This window comes from Alosa sapidissima, chromosome 19, assembly GCF_018492685.1.
Source record: "Alosa sapidissima isolate fAloSap1 chromosome 19, fAloSap1.pri, whole genome shotgun sequence".
In the NCBI taxonomy this organism is placed as follows: Eukaryota; Metazoa; Chordata; class Actinopteri; order Clupeiformes; family Clupeidae; genus Alosa; species Alosa sapidissima.
In genome coordinates, this window is record NC_055975.1 from 4,601,238 (window position 1) to 4,621,237 (window position 20,000).

At 44.9% G+C, this 20,000-nt stretch overlaps 1 protein-coding gene across 13 annotated transcripts in view; it reads left to right on the plus strand.

Annotated features, from left to right (window-relative positions):
- myt1lb (myelin transcription factor 1-like, b) overlaps window positions 1-20,000 on the plus strand; it is a 91,672-nt gene that overhangs the window by 21,908 nt on the left and 49,764 nt on the right. For 8 of the 13 annotated variants that reach the window (XM_042073047.1, XM_042073051.1, XM_042073055.1 and 5 more), the window contains exons 2-5: window positions 7,766-7,883; window positions 11,498-11,555; window positions 11,979-12,012; window positions 13,988-14,050. In XM_042073047.1, coding sequence (XP_041928981.1) covers window positions 11,498-11,555; window positions 11,979-12,012; window positions 13,988-14,050 — 155 coding nt within the window. In that variant the 5' untranslated portion in view covers window positions 7,766-7,883. Of the gene's footprint in view, window positions 1-4,149; window positions 4,211-7,765; window positions 7,884-11,497; window positions 11,556-11,978; window positions 12,013-13,987; window positions 14,051-20,000 lie in introns of all 13 variants that reach the window. The other 5 variants (XM_042073049.1, XM_042073060.1, XM_042073048.1 and 2 more) reach the window with 4 other exon arrangements.

Genomic DNA, 20,000 nt, shown 5'->3' on the forward strand with positions numbered 1-20,000 from the left:
ACATACACACAAAAAACAAGTTATGCAGGGATATATGACACACAAAGTGACATAAATACAGACACTCATACATACCTGTCAAGAGGTGCAATAAAATCGCCAACATACGCACACACACACACACATTGGTACTGTAAGTCTTGAGTCTCCTGGCTATAAACTGAAACTGGTTAAGGGAGTGATGAGAATGTTGTGCATGTTGCCTGTAGTGTTTTAGTGAGCTTTTCCTTTCTCCCTTAATTAGATTTGTTGTTGTTATTTTTATTTTCAACATCATTTGTTTGATTTATCACTGTGTGATTTACTTCTTTTGATTCAAATATTTATTGAAGATGTTTGAACAAAGATTGCATCTGGACTTATTTAGACCCTGTACCTACACAAACCTTAAAAAAATGTCATTAGGCCAATCAAGCAGAGGTGTGGTGTGTGCACAGCAGTGATGGTGGCTGTGTTGCAGGGCAGTAAAGTAATGGTGGCTGTGTTGCAGGGCAGTAATGGGGGCTGTGTTGCAGGGCAGTAAAGTAATGGGGGCTGTGTTGCAGGGCAGTGATGGTGGCTGTGTTGCAGGGCAGTAATGGGGGCTGTGTTGCAGGGCAGTAAAGTAATGGGGGCTGTGTTGCAGGGCAGTACTGGGGGCTGTGTTGCAGGGCAGTAATGGTGGCTGTGTTGCAGGGCAGTAAAGTAATGGGGGCTGTGTTGCAGGGCAGTGATGCCCTCCTGGCCTGCCTGGCTGGATGGCCTTACTACCACTTGGATAATGAGCAGACACTGTGCTGCTCCTTCTCCAGTCACACACATCAGCTTCTCTTTCCCTCTATCATTCATCACTCTATCTATCTCCTCCCTGTCTATCTATCTGTCCTTCTGCTTGCTTTCCCTCATCATGCTTAAGAGACACTAGCTGGCTCAAAGTATATACAGATATTTTTTTTATTATTATTTATTCTTAATCATATTCTTCAGAAACAAATGTTCAATGTCAACTTTTAGTACATTTAGTAATGTCAAAACATTTTAGTCATTAATCAGAATGTTAGGAATTGGAATCAAGGAGACAAGTTTCAGCTACTGCTACTTTAACATCTTACTTTAACATCTTTTTCAGTAGAACAAATTGTATCTGTAAAGCCTTATAACACTTAGCTGGTGAACCCAGACGAACCCGATAGCGAATTTGAATTTGCTTTGCAGATCCGTCTGGAAAAGAGCCCACTGATGCCCATTTCCGAACATCCCATTTTACTACTTCCAGGAGTGTAAACGTGTGTGTTCACACCAGGAATGCATGTAGGCCTAATGCACGGCTGCTGTGGAGCTGCTACCTGTCTAAATGGCCAGAGATAGACAATGAGCGACCTGGGCTGGAGTGAAGACCAGAAAGTTGTCATTGTCATTGTTGAAGTAAGGGATAATGTATTGTCCGCCGGTAATTATCAGAAAATAAGTCCCGACAGGAAGAACAGAACCCCGACGCGCAGCGGAGGGGTTTTGCTTCGACCTGAAGGGACTTATTTTCTGATAATTACCGGCGGACAATACATTATCTCGCTTATTACACGGCTACTTGCCAAAACGAGAAAAGAAACCTAACACAATGAATCTTTAAAAATGATTTTGCTACCGTTTCGTGTCTTCCGCTGACAAAATAAATAGGTCGCCACACAGATAGAACATTTATATAGAACACAGATAGAACTTTTAGATAGAACACAGATAGACAGTTTCAGGTGTTGCATGGCAACGTCTTACTAGCTTACTTTCCCTTTCAATGAAATTCCATTGCAATAAGCGAACGGAATTCTTGCGGAGGGATATAAAAGACGTTAATCAACCCGTTGCCATTGACAGCAGTGATTATATACTTTGCCGGTAATTTATATAGATTTAACATAGGCCCGAATGTTGGGAAGGCCCATTCATGTAAATGGAACTTTCTGCAGCACTCTGAAGAGCCGTGTAATAATTGTGGTTCAACAATGACAATGACAACTTTCTGGTCTTCACTCCAGCCCAGGTCGCTCATTGTCTATCTCTGGCCATTTAGACAGGTAGCAGCTCCACAGCAGCCGTGCATTAGGCCTACATGCATTCCTGGTGTGAACGCTTATTACTCTGATAATTACCGGCGGACAATACATTATCCCTTACATAATACCCCTTTCCACACATAGTAGGCCAAGATAGACAAAGACAACCTAATATTCACAAAATCCAACCTTTGATAAATGCCTCAATACTGTGTAGCTGGCTATCAGGAGACCATAGCGACTGTCTACAAAGTGCAACACAGGAGGATTGGCTACTGCAGCCTGCCTCTTTCTGTTCGCAAATATCACTTTGTCATTCATGTTTGAGCAATGTTTGACTTTTGATTTATTGATCAAGGAGAATGTCTAATGTGTGGACAGGCAAACTTTCCAGCTTTACCAAACAGGCTGTTGTACTGTGTTTCCTAGTTCCTTTGAATAAAATGTAAACAAAATAATCAAAGGAACACACCTTTTTGGGAAATTTGCTTTTTTTACTGTCTACCCCAGAGTTAATGTAATAGAATACTTACACTTTCTCTGTGCATGCAATAACCAAGACTGACACCATTAGCCTAGCTTAGCATACTTCACTGGAAGTGTGTTACAATAGTTAACCTTGAGTTAGCCTATAGCTTAAAGGTTCTTTCTGTAGTTCTACTACAGAAATATGTCTGTGTACTACAGAATATAGTCAATGCTTTTCATAATGTGTAGTAAATTGTGAAATTAATGTTGCAAAGAGAATAAGCATTCTTAGCAAAATACTCTACAATTCTCCATTTGAAGAAACATAGGGACTTATGCACAGACATGTCAATCATGGAACAATCATGGAGAAACCTAGAAAAAAATGTGTTTGCATCACACTATCTGTATATTCCCAAATAACATATTTGGATTTTGTTACATCCCTAGTTGGTTAATGTGTGTTTGTGTGTGCGCGTATTTGTGTGTGTGCGGGTATGCATTTCTCTGTGTGAGTGAATGAGAGAGAGAGAGAGAGAGAGAGAGGCAATAACAGTGTAAGTATGCATTAGGGACAGGAGGGGTGTATCATTTGCATGGCTTAGGGGTGGGCATCGTGACAGCCAGTACTGGCCCCCTGTGGATTAAGCACAACCTTGCCCCCCCCCCCCCCCCCCCCATAAACACACACACACCACCTACCCTCACCCACTCCCCCTCTCGAAACACACACACACACACGCACACACATACAGTGCACACACACACTCCCCTCCTTACTCCCTCGACCCCTCACTGTAGCCCCAGCCCGGCGATTACATAAATGAATAATGACATCACGTCTCAGCTGCATGACAGGTCAATGATCACCGCTGCCCCGCAGACAGATTCCGGTATTCCAGAGGAGCAGAGGGGCCTGTCTGGGAACCGGGCGGACGGGCTATGTGTGTGTGTGTGTGTGTGTGTGTGTGTGTGTGTGTGTGTGTGTGTGTGTGTGTTGGGGGGGGGGGGCTGAAGGAGAGATGAGAGGCCAGTTTGGTGGCTGATGTGGCGGTGACGGAGCTGATGATGGCTGGGCACGAGAGGCAAATGGAGGGGAGGAAATAAAGAGGAAAGATTTTACGGAACGGAGCGCCAACAGAGGAGGCAGCAATCTTCTCCCCTTCCCCACCGCTACAGGGGCACATTAGGCTGAATGTGGGTCAGGCAGCTCCAGTCACGTTGTGACAGTTACCAAACTGGAACAGGAGAGGAAGGAGGCGGGGGTGTGGGGGTGGGGATTGGGGGGGGGGGGGGGTTGTGGTGTACGAGCAGAGGCAAAATCCAGGGAGTCATTACATTTGTGTTTTTAAAGGTGCACACCATGTCATCTCTCGAAGGCGCTGGCCTGCTCCCTTGTGGGACTCATTGAAGAAAAGGAGAAAAAAGAAGGAAAAAACGAAAGCAAAAAACATCAGCATGTTCTTTTGGTGCAATTACCCTGCAGACCGCCCTTGTATGTGGCATCTTTTGGATGTTACCAGTGAAATACATCTCACCCAGCGCTACTCACTCCGGTGCTACCCAGGGTGCTGGGGCTTCTCCGGAGAGATTTGGATTATTCTGTGTTATTATTCTGTCATTATTCTGTGTTTTTTTTTTCTCTACCTAGTAAATATGAGCTGAGAAGCTCTACCAAGCCCTTGGCGTTTTACAACAGCAACATGTGCAGGGTGAGATCCGGCTGCTATTTTTAACATTAGCAATTAAAATAAGCTTTACAGTTGAGTAGAGGGATGGGAAAAAACAAACATGGCCATGACTTCTACAAATATCGAAGAGGGAGGGAAATATTACTGTGTGTGTGTGTGTGTGTGTGTGTGTGTGTGTGTGTGTGTGTGTGTGTGTGTGTGTGATGTATGTATGTGTGACATGTGTGTATGTGTGACAATTGTGTCTGTGTGTGTGCCTGTATGCCAGTGTGTATGTGTGTGCAATGCTTAAAGTGTGTACCAATGTGCATGTTACTATCACTGCATACACTAGTGCAAATGTCATGGTCAGTTTTACATGCTAGCATGCCAAAAAAAAACTATGCCAATGTTTGTGATAATTGTAAACATGACTACACATCATTAAGAAGGAATGAGACAGAAACAGAACAAACAGAAATCTCAATTCTAGTGTAAAGGGAAGTGGGTTAGACCAGTTAGCCTATAGCTAGCCTACTGCTAAAAGAGGGCTTAAGGCTAACTGATATAAACCACCTCCAGTGAATCATGCTAAGCTACTAATGCTGTCAGACTGGGTTATTGCATGCACAAAGAGGAGAAGAGTATCTTCCTATCCAACTCTGAGGTAGACGGCAAATAAGCTAATTCCCTAAAAGTTGGCATGTTCCTTTAAGCGCAATATTATCAGTGCTGGAGTATGAATCCAGGCAGCCAGATGTGTCGGTATACTGCTGGAGTGTCACTTGGTCTGTGTGCAGGAGTGGAATCCATAGCATCCCGATGGGGTACTCGGCAGTGCAATGCTGATGTTTAATGCATGGCCCGAGGCATGAGTTTGTGTGTATGTTTATGTGTGTGTGTATCTCTGTGCGAATGTTCACATTTGTGTGTGTGTGTGTGTATGTGTGTGCGCTCAGTCTGTCCCTGGCCTTGGCACTGAAGCGAGCAGCCCACTCAGTAAGCAGAATTAATGTCTTCTCTGCGAGCGGAATACTAAAGCGCAGACAATCAGCCGGAGAGTATATGGGACAACCGGATAGGGGAAGCTCCTTTGCAGAGCTGTGCTCCGTTCTGATTTCCCAGGTCCCCTTGCAACCACCACACCCCACCCCACCCTCCAAAAAAACTTCTCTCTCCTAACATCCCCATCTCTACCCAAATCAACAGTGTAATCAGATGCCAAGGCTGGTCAACCCTGATTGAGAATAGTTGAAGTTGTATTGTGTGTGTGTGTGTGTGTGTGTGTGTGTGTGCGTGCGTGCGTGTGTGTGTGTGTGTGTGTGTGCGTGCATGCGTGCGTGTGTGTGCTTGGGGGAGGGGGAGGTAATGATGTGGGAGGGAGGGAAAGAGGAATTTACCTTGTTTTGATAGTGGCTGAGCAGAGGCCTGGGATTTCTCATAAACATTCAAAGTGGCATTTTGCGTTTCCTCCACGGAGCGGTGGCGTGTTCTGAGGAGCTCCGGCTTAGCATTTCTTTTTTTAAACAACAAAGGGCAGGAGGAAGAGAGAGAGAGAGAGAGAGAAGAGAGAAGGAGAAAGCGAGAGAGAAGAAGAGAGGAGTGAGGGAGGAGGGAGGGAAAGAGACTGGAGAGAGACAGTGAAAGCCACACACAGAAAGAGAAAGACACAGAGAGAAGAAATCCCCTGGTGGCACAAAACTATAGGAGCCCCAGCAATTGCAGATGCAACATTTTATCTCCAGCACTCCCCCCATCGCTCTCTTTCTCTCTCTCTCTCTTTCTCTCTCTTTCTCTCTCTTTCCAAACTCTGTGTTGCTCACCACCACCACCACCACCACCACCCCCCCCCCCCCCCCCCCCCACACACACACACACACACACACACACACACACACACACACTCACACACACACTCACACTCCTTGCCATGGATCTGAGAGATGTATTCTCAGCTGTGTTTTGTGTGGGGATTGTGTGCGGCGCGGTGGTGGCAGACTGCTGGCTATTAGGGGATTTATGGTGGTGGGGCCGGGGCTGGCTGGGGCGTCTGCGCGCCGCTGATTATAAGCAACGTGTCAGCCTCCCTGAGGGCGCCTTCTCCCTGCCGACACACTCTACTGCCGCGGCTTTAACACTTCATCTGGTATCTCCCCGGCACCGCTTTTAATTAGCATGCGCGCATGCCAGCGCACGACGCAGCCAGATGCGGAACGACAACGCTCAAAAAGGACCCAAATTTGTGGGACTTGTGTGTGTGTGTGTGTGTGTGTGTGTGTTGGTGAGACCAGTCTCTCGCTTACCGTCGCCCCACACCCCCTTCCCCTATCCCTCTCTCTCTCACACACACACACACACACACACACACACACACACACCCTCCTCCTCAGTGAGTCCTCAGAGTTCTGCTCCCCTTATTTTTCGAGCTGTTATCTGTATGTGTGTTTGTGTGTGTGTGTGTGTGTGTGTGTGTGTGTGTGTATGTGTGTGTATGTTAGAGAAAAAGAGGGTGCAAGATAGCAAGAAGCAGACAATGAAAAAAAAATCAAGAGAAGGAGTTGAATAGAACAAGAGAAGGGGGAAGAGTGCTTGTCTCCCCGATTCGCTGGTTTTCATCTCTCCCCTCAGTCTGTCTGTATGGAACCTTTAGCGCTGCTATGAAATCTCATGATAGTGTGAACTGGGCCAGCCGCTCTCCTATAGAGTTGCACGTCAGCTCGCTCACCCCCTTCACAGAGAAGGCAGATCGCCAGGTGATAGTCACACTGATATGGAACTGTTTCTGTCACCTGAACTCAGAGCCAGGTGATCATTCCCTATCACTTTGTCATGTCTTTTTTTCTTTTTTTTTACTTCGCTTGCAAACCTATCCTGCCATGGTCTTCTGTCTTGTACAATGACAAACTGCATTTTATATGTGTTTTGTGTGTAAAAATAAATTATCTTTTGATAAACCTGTTGGGCAAGGACTGCAAATGTACTTTGCAATCTGCAACCAAAACATTAATATTAAATATTAAACAACACAATAATATTGAGGATGCTAGATGAGATGTTTTGCACTCTTGAAACTGTATAAATGAATCTGAAATGCATAAATGAATATTAATGGTTTAAAATAGGTATATGAGTGTATACCTATTGTACCAAGCCATGCCACAGTTAATCTACTGGAGGTGGATGCGCTTCTCAAAATAAAAGAATGTGCACCCGTATGAATTATAATTCAGCGTAAAGCATATACAGAGTGTGGATTTCCTGCCTCGTGATAGCTGCTTGTCATCTGCTGGAATAAAGCTGGCACGAGGGTTAATTAGCTAGATCTATCATATTCCACAGGAAGTGGGAACAAACACAGCTAATGATCCATGCTATTCCCCATGATTTTAGAAGGGTTTCTATAGTGCTGCAATTCAGAGAGAAAGAGAGAGAGAGAGATGTGATGGAATAAAAAATGAATAGGTATGGATAGAGAAAAGGAGAACATCTCCTAAATCCAATCATATCTAGTGGCATGTCGCTCAAAATCTACAAGATTTGTATGCAGATTTGAGTTGCTAATTATATGTTGTTTCTTTTTCCTGTTTCCCTTTCCAGAAAATGAACTTGGAGGAGACGTGGTGAACCGTCGCTCTTGTCTTACGTCTACTGAGGTGGGCAGAGGAGGACGCAGAGGTCTGGACCAAAGAACAATCAAGCCTCGAGTTCATTTCAGGTACGGTCCCCTGCTGCATGCTCCAGCTTTCATACGCTAATAGAGGATCATTTTCTCCCCCGCCCCTTGGACTATCCCTTTCCTTTCCCTTGAACTTCTCTCTATCTCTCTCTTTCTCTCTCTCTCTCTCTCTCTCTCTCTCTATCTATCAATCTATGTATCTGTCTATCTATACCTTCCCAGCCTTTCACAGAAGTCTGTATTGAGTTGGACTGCTAGTGTTTACTGTCAGCAGATGAGTCATGCCATAAATAGCTATCGGTGGGTCAATTTGATAACATACGCAAATGGCGCTTGTGCAGCTCCCTGTCAGCCAGTGGCAGATTGCTGAGGCGGATTCAGGAGAGATGGAGAAGCATATGCTGCTTCAGGGGAGGAAAGAACTTCAAGGTGAAACAAAGGAAAATAGATAACGATATGCAAGAGACAGATGCGTAATCCCTATGTTATACACACACACACACAAAGAGAGAGAGAGAGAGAGAGAGAGAGAGAGAGAGTCACAAATACACGTCACATATGACCAACCCCGTACTGTACTTACCAATTTACTGCACAGTTATTGCATGAACATAGACATCCAAGGAACCAGATATAAGGTAAAAGCCTGATGGCACTTAAATAAATAAATGAGCAGGGATTTCTGAACATGTGAATGCAAAACACATGCAATCTTTGGCTTCTTACTGCAGCCATAGGCTCTGATTAAGTAGATTGATGACTTCTTGTTTTTCCATTTCTGGTTTTTCATTGTTGATGAGTCTCTACAGAGGAAAATTAGCAACAAGCCCCTTCATAACCCTATTAGCATGTACAAGTGCCAGAAGTCTACTAAAGTCCAGTTTCATGGGCATTTGAAACAAGGCAAGGCAATAAGTTGGTCCTGTAGCATGGCAACACTTGGCAACCAAAATAGGTTTGTTGTGATTCATTGTGAGTTAAATGCTAATACCTATACTTTAAAAAAAACATCTACAGCTTAGCTAATACAATTTTCATGTAGACTGCTCCTCAGTCACACCACACCTCTCCTGTTCTTTTCTAAGGAACGGGTATTATTTGATTTATATCATCATTAAGTAGTAATTACATGATCAATTACCGTTTAATACACTAATTGTCAATATATAGCAACACACAAGTCTATGCTTGCATACCCCCAAAGTGCTGGTGTGCTACTGTTTTTGACACAAGCATTATGATACTGTAGCAGCAAGGATTGGGTAAAATATAACATCATGTTCTCGTCTTATGAAGTTCTATTCTTGGTGAGATGCAATAAATAGTAAATGTGTGTTGCACATGTAAAATTATTGTAGAGAGAGTCCTCCCTAAATCTACTGGTGAATAATACTTTGAAATATTGGCATAGCCTGCTATTCATTTAATATTTAGACATTAGTATTAATGAGACATGGCAGTGTATCGCCATGAAGTAAGAACTGTACTTCTCATTCCTATGTTGTAAGGTGGCTTCAGTTTTGGTTGCAGACTCTCTGCATTTGGCTAGCTTGCTTCAGTGTGTACAGTCACTTTATGCTTTGATGAAAAGATTATGGTCAGGAACTGAAGCTGAGCTTGTAATGAGACAGATGTCTCTGAGACTTCCTTTTTTTTCCAAAATCTCCTCACAGAGGTCCTTGGAGAATTTTAAATGGCTCTCATTATCTCAATTAATTCCTCAAAAAATGGGAGGTTAAATTTCAGTGACCCCCCTCCCTTTGAATATTTACTAGTCCTCCTACATTCCAGTTTATGCATTTTAGACTCCTAATGAATCCTTGGAACTGTCTCACATGAAAAAGGAGCAGGCATTATTTATTTGTTTCGTTTGCTTTGGGGTATTCTATTTGAACATGGTGATGCAACGGAACGGTTATTTCTTTTTTTGTATTCCATGGTCCTGAATGGAAATGCATTGTGTTTTTGTCTGAGCCTTTGTTTTTGGATCAGTGCTCGGGTGAGAGACTGCTTGGCGGATGTCAGACAGCCCTTTACCCCAGAGCCCTGGCAGTGACTGTGCTTGAGCGGATGCCGTGGAGTGATAGACATGCTGTGCCAGATTACCATGCACACGTTCATCTCTTTTGACGTGTTCTGATTTGTTGTGTCACATCAGCTTATCTAGACTTTCAAACATGTGATATTGGTGGCCCCGGAACCAAGACGGTCACATGAAATAGCGCGGCCCCTGGTTCTGGGAGCAAGGTACTGTACGCCCATTCAGTGTGTTTACTCGAGCTCAGAAGCATTGTTTGCGAGTGACTCTTTGGGTTCGATAGTGGCATCCACCGGGCCTTGAATGCTGAAATTGCTGTGGCTCCAATCAGACAAAAGGGCCCATGAAAAGTTTCCACCTCTGCATTTAAAAGGGCCCATGAAAAGTTTCCACCTCTGCATTCAATGCACTTTGTTATTCAGAGGAGCGATTAAACGGCTCAGCTCAGAGTCATAGCTCTCATTTCATTTCACAGTCCTGGAGTAAAACCAATACTTTACTTTACAATTGTTTGTCACTCCTGAGTGCACCTCAAAAAATCATCAAAGCTCTCTTTAAAACCCCCTCTATGAATGTACTGAGTGGCTTCTCAATGAGGGGTGTATCGAATAGAGCACAGAAATCAGGAGCGTCACTGCTGAAGTTCGCCACAGTTGGTTTGCGAGCCTCTGTCCCTGTGCTCACTCTCTCAGCCAGAGAGGTGGTGTGGACAGTAGCCAGCGCGTCAGACAGATAAGTTGTTGGTTTCCTCGGATTTCTAGAGGTAGGATTTCCTCACATTGCCATGGAAACCCCGGCAGAGCACTCCGAGGGAAACATCTCTGGGTTTTTTTTTCTCACCCTCTCCCTCTCTCTTTCTCTGCCTCACTCTTCCCCTCCAAAACACCCCACCGTTTCACCGCCTAATAAGATTTACTGGGTATCGTTGGCTTTGATCATTTTATTTTTCTCGGTTTGAAACATTTATAGCCCTCATAAAAAAATACCAAGGCTTACACCATTAGGCTGAAGGTTTAAGTGCTACTTTAATAAATCATGTTTAATAAGAGAGACATCTAAACACGGCTACTCCTGTGATAGTCAAACTGGTCCGCCATGAATATTTAGCAACATCTGGAAATAACATAATGCTGCCTTCTTTGAATTCATGAACAATTCATACATCCTTTAAGGTGGGCAAATGGAATTTACCTACTATAATATACTATACCCACCTGTATGGGTAAGGTGCTAAAGCTGTGGGCTGATATCCATTGGATTTGTCTCACAATCACAAGGGATTTGATGAGTTCACTGTGAGGCTACAGTGTATGCAGTGTCTTTAGGTGATTATGGCGGGCACAATGCCTTTAAAAAGATACATTGTATATAATAGTGCTGTTTGGACTGGACTGCCTATTTTTGTGTGTCTGATTTCTGCTTCTGCCTGTGAGAGTGTCTACAGTATGTGTGTGTGTGTGTGTGTGTGTGTGTGTGTGTGAGAGAGAGAGAGAGAGTGTGTGTGTGTGTGTGTGTGTGTGTCTGCGTGCGTGCATGCGTGCGTGTGTGTGTGTGTGAGAGAGAGAGAGAGAGAGAGGGAGAGAGAGGCACTGACAGTCTGACCTTGTTTCCCCAGATGGAGGTGGATGCGCCAGACGAGAAGCGCCATCGCACCCGTTCCAAAGGTACCCGAGGTGTGTCTGCCATCTCATCCCATCTCTCTCTCTCTCTTTCTCTCCCTCTCTCTCTCTCTCCCATCCTCACTGTGACCTTCCACTACTCCTCTCATCTGCTTGCTCCCCATTACCACAACCAAAAACTGCTTCTACCTTCTCTCTCTCCCTCCTCCTTATCTTTCTCTCTCTTTCTTGTCCTCTTATCTATTTTTATCCACCAATACATCTCACGGCATCACTGACCGCATGAACACTGTCTGATTCAACGTCTCGTCTCTCTTGCAGTTGTTGTGAGAATGGACATTTAAAACTGTTGACCCAAGCATGACTGCATGACACTGTGAGCTGTAGCACACTTTCTCTCTCATGGTCTCTCTCTCTCTCCTTTTCTTTCCCCCTCTTCCGTCTCTGGCTCGCTCTTGCGCTCCTGCTCTTCCTCAGTGCCCGTGGAACCAGCAATACAAGAGCTGTTCAGGTTAGTGCGACTGAGCGCATTTTAGTGTCCCTGCTCTCTGCTGTCATGCTGCCCAAACAAACCAATACAAGTTATACATTCACACACACAGGCACTCTTGCACTCACATACACATGTGTGCGCGCTTGCACACAGAGGCACACACACACACACACACACACACACACACACACACACTCACAAGCACACAGACACACGCACACACACACCCACGCACACACACTAAAAACCCATTATGGAAAGGTGAAACATACAGTCGGGTAATGGTTGTGATGTACTCTCAGGTCCTTGTTATTGTACTGAGGGATGCACCTTTGAGATGCTGAGAGCCACTGGGTAATGGCTTCCACTATCGCCCTTTCTTTCTCTCATTCACCATGTTTGCCTCTCTTTTTCCTTCTCTCTCTCACGGTCTCTCTTTCTCTCTTTCTTTTTCTCTCTCTCTCTCTCTCTGATGAAATATAGCATTTCATGTGCTTTACAGTTTATCACTGTATCTTTCTTATATGAAAAGTCAAAGTATGTGCGTTGTCAGACATACTGTAACTGATAATGCAGAGGTTGTGGATTACTCCAATATCTACATCTTAAATATTCCATGTCATTTTCAGTTCTCTGTCTTGTCATGACTTCCTTGCCATTATACTGAGTTGTCCTGTTAATACTTTGCGTTCACTGAAGTGATACAACATGATACTACACACAACTGCATAACAGGGTAGAGAGATCATTATTTTATTTCTCTGATAAATAGATGTGCCCTCATACACTCAGTGCGATTATTTCAGGATGACTTTAATCCTTGAATCCTGAAATGTACTTATTGTAAGGTAGATCATGAGTGCTTTTATCGACTTATTTATTTATTTATTTATGTATTTATTTATTCTCTGTTTGTTTAGTGCATTTTACTGCAAACATTGCAAACAGCATGAAAATAGGTATGAGCCAAGACCTTTGTCTCAGTTTGTGCCAAGTTATGTTCTACATGTGTCGAGACATCCTTCCTCACCCACTGCAGTCACATCCTCCCAACTGCTCCCCCAAACCAGCGACACTTCTTCCTCCAGCAGCCGTCATTAACATGCAAACTGGTCAATGGCACTTGTCTAGGGTTAGCTTTGCATTGATCCCCGGAGCCATGTGTCCATGTGTCCCTGTGCCCGTGGTCCAGAGACCCAGCGCATACATACACGTGTGTCCGCCAGTGCCGTGGGGTCGATGGGTTTGCCAGCAGGCCGTCTGGGCCTGGAGCCTATTAGTCACCACGGCCGGTGTAGCAACAGATTAGACCGGCTGGCCGTTCATTAGAGTCAGATAGCCTGGATCGAGCCACAGTGTGTTAGGTAGGGTGTGATTGCTGCTGTCCTGAAATGGCTTTGTCTTTCGACCCCCCCACCATCTCTATGACGTCTGTGCCTCTTTTTCCCGTGGCGTGAAAAGAAAGATTTTTTGCGACATAAAAAAGGGAACCTTCTCTGCCAGGCCGGTCTGTGTCGATATGGCATTTACGCACCCAATTTCCAGTCCGAACCCCCTGCTTTTCCTCTGCTTTCCACCACTGCCCAAAGATAGCAATTAATCAGGCGATCGATACAGAGCCTATCTCAGAGCAGAAGCCGTCCATAATGCCGATAATGCCTGATCGATGGTGTCTCTCTCCAGAGGCTAGATAGTTGTCAGGACAAATGCAATTTGACTTTACGTCAGGATCTGGCTGGCAAAGATATGATATGGCAGATGTATTGGTAGATACTGTGGAAAATTAAAGAGGGTGTTGTGGGATTATACAGTACTGTGCTTTGAACACACACACACACACACACATACACACACATAAACACTGTAAAACACTATAACACTAAACAAACTACTGGTACACACACACACACACACACAAACTGCTGGTGTACTGACACACGCATGCATATACACACACAGACACCCTCTCAGTCTGTGTCTCTTGTCATTTTAGCTGCCCAACACCAGGTTGTGACGGGAGTGGGCACGTCAGTGGAAAATATGCAAGACACCGAAGGTAACGATTGGTTCCTCTCCCTACACACAGACATGCATTCCTACTGCAGCTGTCCTCGCCAAAACACACAAAACACCAATCAACAACCGCATCCGTCGCTGCACGATTTATTCCCTGTGGATAAAATTACATGGTGCGGGCGCTGCACCTGTGGCCATTAAAAATCCTGTTGCACCTCTACATGTGATGTTAGTGGCATTTTGATAATTGGTCTACATTATCCACACCATGGCTTCCTTTAAGGGATTTCACTTTTTGAAATACTATTATCCCTCAAAGCCAGATAGCTTTGTCGTGCCAAGTGTGGTGTCTTCCTGGCAGGATTCACAGAGCTTCTAACAGCATTAATATTTCTACATATATTAATATAATTTGCATGTTAATACATGAAGCATGTTTAGTGTATTTAATTCTTTTTTGTATGGCATCCTTGGCTTTCTTATCGTGATTGGCAGGTTCCAACACACCAGTCTAACATGACACACAGACTCCCTTTTCCAGATTTGTCCTGTTTTTCACTACATGCGTATTTAATCCACTATCTATGGTTCCTATATTGGGATATACCTTGCTTGGGCTCCACTTCATCTTTATGTAAAGAGAAAACCGTATTTTGGGCACACATTCCAAGCTTCCCACTCTCAAATTTATTTATGCTAAGTATCCCTGCAAGTCACCCAGTGTGACTGCAGTAGAATTAATCATGTCAACCTTATGTTTATTCATTTTTGACTTATCTCCAATAACAGGCTGTCTTGATTGGCTTGTCCACTCGCTGATAGCCTGCGAGAAGCCAGAGAGGTACTTAGCGGTTGGACAAGAACGTTTGCTAATGCTAACAGCGGTTGGACAAGAACGTTTGCTAATGCTAACAGCGGTTGTTAAGCCCCCTCAGCACTTGTGTTTATGTGGAAGCTGGCAGCAGGTAGCAGACTTTGTTTTAGCATAGCAGTGAAATAGAGAGAGATAGAGAGAGGGGTGTTGCTTTAGAAGGAACCAGAATCTGTGGGCTTTCTGAAACGGTTCTGAAATACAGCCCGGCAGGATGTGATCAAATGAATGAGGTGCTTTAATTATTCAGGGTAATAGTGGAATATAAAGGGCTATCTCGTGAATAGCTAGTTCCAGCTACGTGCCTGTTGAACATGTCCTTGCTCCAAATAGAGCATTGTGGGGGTGACGTCCTATTGTGCTGCGTCCATGTCCTTGCGACGACCGCGTCCCAGCTGAAATGATCTGAGTCCTTCGTCGCCCACCCACCCATCCCCCCTCAGCAGCCATTTTGAAGGCCACTGTATCTTTGATGGACAGGCAAGCTCTCAGCCGTATTGATTTCCATCTCCACAGAGAGAGAGTGCGAATGAAAGAAAGCAAGAGAGAGAGAGAGAGAGAGAATGAGAATGAGAGAGAGAGAGATAAAGAGAGAGAGGGCAGAATTAGACAGAGGGCATTGCCATGCAACGCATCAACCCTCGACGCCGCCGCCGCCGTGACGTGACGTGGCAGGGATTCAGCCACCCACCGTGTGGCAGATAATTAAAGATAACTAAAACAAACACAAACGGCTCAATCCATCCCCACGCCTGGGACTCTCCCTCCCGCTCTTTCACTCTCTCTTTCCCTTTCTCTTTCACTCTCTCCCTTTCTCTCCCTCTCTCCCTTTCTTTCTCTCTCTCTCTCTCTCTCTGGCCGCCTCTGTGAGCTAATTTCTACTTCAGATGGCGTCGTCCTCATTTGCATGCTTATCAAAGTGTTTTGACTATCCGACAGAAGCCACTGAAAGAAGGTGGGATCATTAATATGTTAATTAGTCCTCTTCCCTCACTCCATGCGGGCATGCAAGTGATACTCTCAAACCGTGCTTCCCCATCCACGTCCTGCCCATACGCCACCACCAAAAATGGCCCCTCCACACACACGCATACATGCCCACGTAGAAAATGCTAATCATTTTGCCGTGAATCACGGCCCCATGCCTGTTTAAAATAAAGCTATATTCAGTGTTTTGGTGGATGAATTCCCACCGGCATTGGAGATGTGACTAGTGTGTGGCAAGATGTGCCTTGCCTCCTTTGTGCATATTTTAAATGTCGGTGCCTCGATAACGCTATCTCCCTGCCGCCCGGCGTAGCACTGTGCTAATAAGGTGGAGCCAGCGCCGGGGAACCTCTGGAGAACTGCACTCGTGCTCTCGCTCCGCACAATTATTTGTTGTACATGTTGAAGCCAGAGATAACCCAGTATCCCGCTATAGGGCTGTAACTGCTTGTGTAAGCTCTTTTCAGTGGAGGCTTATAGAGTTAAAAATAGAAGAAAAAAGAATAGATTTCCATCCTGTACTATCACCTGTGTCTGTGTCACATGTGTCTCTTGATCCCTCTCTTTCTGGCAGATTCCAACATAGTGAGCTTATAGTAATGACACAGTGAATATTATATGGCTGTCTAAATGGCAATATATTGGTGTTTCAGTTCATATTTAAAATCTAGCTGCCTGTTTACATAACTATTTGTAAAGTAAAACTACACAAAATAACACAAAAATAACACATATCTGCTTTGGAAATATTCTGAAGGCCAATGTTTTCTCCGTCCATTATCATTATATTCAAGTAGATAGTGATAGGTATCAACTGCCCCTTGAACCAACTGATTGTTGCTTTGAGGGCAGGTAAAAAAAGTCGTAATCAAAGAGATATAAGACCCTTTTGAACGGGCATGCCCTTATGTGTTTCAGAATTGATATAGTCTGTATTTCTAATGAACATTATAAGGTCTCAATTCTCTCTACACTGAACCTGAGATCAGTCTGGTGATGGTTTGACTCTAAGTCTCATAGAAATAAAGGCCTTCTACATGCTTGGATGCATCTCCATATTTCTGCGTAGAATCCGATACATTTTCAAAAGCACATCTTAAGAGGGACAACAAAACAAGTCTGCTCATCCTCCATGAGGTTGGCATTGCGAGCACACCAAGGACTAACCACCCATGCAGTCTGCTCAGGGCCAGGTGTATTATTACTGTGCTGCACACTTCATATGCACCGTGATGGACAAGTTCCGTTCCTTTCTGGGGCATGGTCAACACGCCCCCGTGAACCAGCAGCGGAATTACAGCGCTGCCTCAGACAAATTACACCTTTGATGGACCTCTGGCTCACGGAAAAAGGAAAAAAAAAATAGGCGACAGAGATGATGAATGGCAAACATATTAGAAGTGAGAGAGATCCAGTCAGAGAGAGATAGAATAGAGAATGGTTAAAGAAAAGGGGTGAGAGAGGGAGAGAGAGAGAGAAAGAGAGAGGGAGCGAGAGAGATAGAATAGAGAATGGAGAAAGAAAAGGGGTGAGAGAGGGAGAGAGAGAGAGGCAGAGACAGAGAGCGTGGTGGAGGTGGATACTGGTGGCTCAGTAATTATGAAGAGAATTAGTAGTGCACTCTCTTCCCTCTTCTCCAGCACCTAACCCCCCCCCCATTCACCACACACACACACACACACACACACACACACACACACACACACCTACTCCTACTCTCTCCCATGTCGACTGAGCACAGCAAAGAGATGAGACATTGCAGGTAACTGCACATGCTGCCTGAGTCATCTGAGCCAAATGTCCCAAAAGCTTTACAATGCAAACACCACCCTGAGACCGTCATGCCTCATTTTTAGTTGGCAGCAGCATAATGACCGAATCATATTCCCAAGCACATCCTAGACTTTCACAGACAAACACAACTACTCCTTTTGAGAGCAAACTTATAATGCCCAGTCACAGACGAACATAGTGAAAGGAAGAGAGTGTGTGAGTTGTGCAGAGGAGAGGACGCTAAGTACATCCTACTGTGCTAAAGCTACACCTACACCACACGCAGCTTATGTGTCATTCAACATATTTGTTCAACTGCAATAATGTTGCCTGCATTTCAAAATTTCAATATTTTTTTCCAAGGTCCGTCATATATCTTTATAATGCGTGTGAGAATGACAGTGTGTGAGCCCACATACTCATGCCTACATGGTCAATAGAGAGAATAACAGCCTCACCTCAGACTAGGGCTTCTTTTACTCCTAGTACACACACACACACACAATCACACACACACACACACACACACACACATACACTCCCATACTCACACACTGACATACACACACTCACACACGCACACATACTAATTTATTTTGGAGTACCACAGTATAAGTCTGAAGTGGCTTCTAGAGGACATGGCTGTGAATAGTTGGCCATCGCCTCCCCTCCCTGTGAGAGCACTAAAGCCAAACAGCTGTCACACCCTTTATCTGGAGAGGGATAGAAGAGATGGAGAGAGAGAGAGAGAGAGAGTGCAAAAGAATGAGAGAGACCCTTGTGCACCAGACCTCAGCTCTTCCCTCTGCAGAAATGCCGTACTCCAGGGACACCCTACTCCATGTCCATTAACAGCCAGCGTCCTCACCGAGCACCTTACTCCAGCCCTGGCAATTGAAGGCAGCAGGCGCGACCCCGGCAGAGCCTCTCCGACTCAAGCAGATAGCCTCCTCCAGCACGATAGCCCTACTCCAGGGCCATCATGGCCCCCCAATCGTGCCTGAGGACCTTACTCCGGCCCCGCAATTTCCACCGAGAGGCTAATCAAGCCTCCAAATGGGCAAATACCGGGGCCTGAGAAGCCCCATCTCCCCCGCTCACCAACACCACCACCCCACCGGCTCTCACGACCTTGCCTCTCTCCCGGGGGGAGGCCGGGGTGATGCAACAGGGGTCAGCTCGGCGCCTCCGAAACAGGTTCAGCGTCCCCACAGTGTCATTAAATCTAATGAATACGCTCACCTCGACCCCTACGCTGTCTTTCAGACGGACGTTGAAAAGGGGGCTCGATACATGTGGGTGGGGAAGTCAGATGGCTACATTGTGTTTTGATAGTAAGGTTGTTGTGTGTGTGTGTGTGTGTGTGTGTGTGTGTGTGTGTGTGTGTGTGTGTGTGTGTGTGTGTGTGTGTGTGTGCGTGTGTGTGTGTGTGTAGGTGAGAGCGTGAGTAAATAGGTGAATGAGTGAAGCTCGGAAAGGTAGGCCCAAGAACACTGAACTACTTGGCAAAGTGGCTCCACTGTCTGGTAAAAACTCTTGTAAACCACTGAACACAGAAGACTGTGAGAATAGATCAGCACAGTGTCTATTTAAAACGACATTGGCTTTCGGAGGAATCTGCATTCACCTTCTCCAAGTGTTGTGTAAGCACACAGCTCTGCTCACAAATCAGGCAATATGAATTTTAATGCTATTCAGATTTCCCATTTGACTTGTGATCTATTTCAAGCATGTAATCAATCAAAAACACTGGAGGACAAATAGAAGCCCTATGGTTTCTTTACAAATGACTACGACACACACACACACACACACACACACACACACACACCCACACACACACACACACACACACACACACACACACACACACACACACACACTGCATACACACAACTCTGCTTTGTCTGACAACCATGTTGGTGACATTTCGTTTCCAGCTTACACATGATGCACCATAAATGAATCATGAGAAAATCTGTGAAAGCTGAATTATTCATGTGCAGAGAGGTAAAAACAAAGAAGCGCTGTTATTATTTGTTAATAAGACAGCAGGATAATTAGGAAGCATTCTATTTTCACCTGATGGTTCCATCGCAGCACAGTACATCCTGTGCTAGGAGGCCCACGGGGTATGAAATAGTACTTCTCCATGGGTTTCTATTTTGTCAAAGTTACCCTGGTTATAGCGCATCACGCCAAACTATAGCTTTAGTTCTTCGTCTATGTACAGTGGCATGAGGACATAATGTCCAATGATAGATGGGTTCATATGCTTGCTAATTCATGCTTGAATGCAAGCTAATTATTGAAGCGTAGATAGGCATAATGCGCACGACCTTTGTGTGTTAGCCCAGTA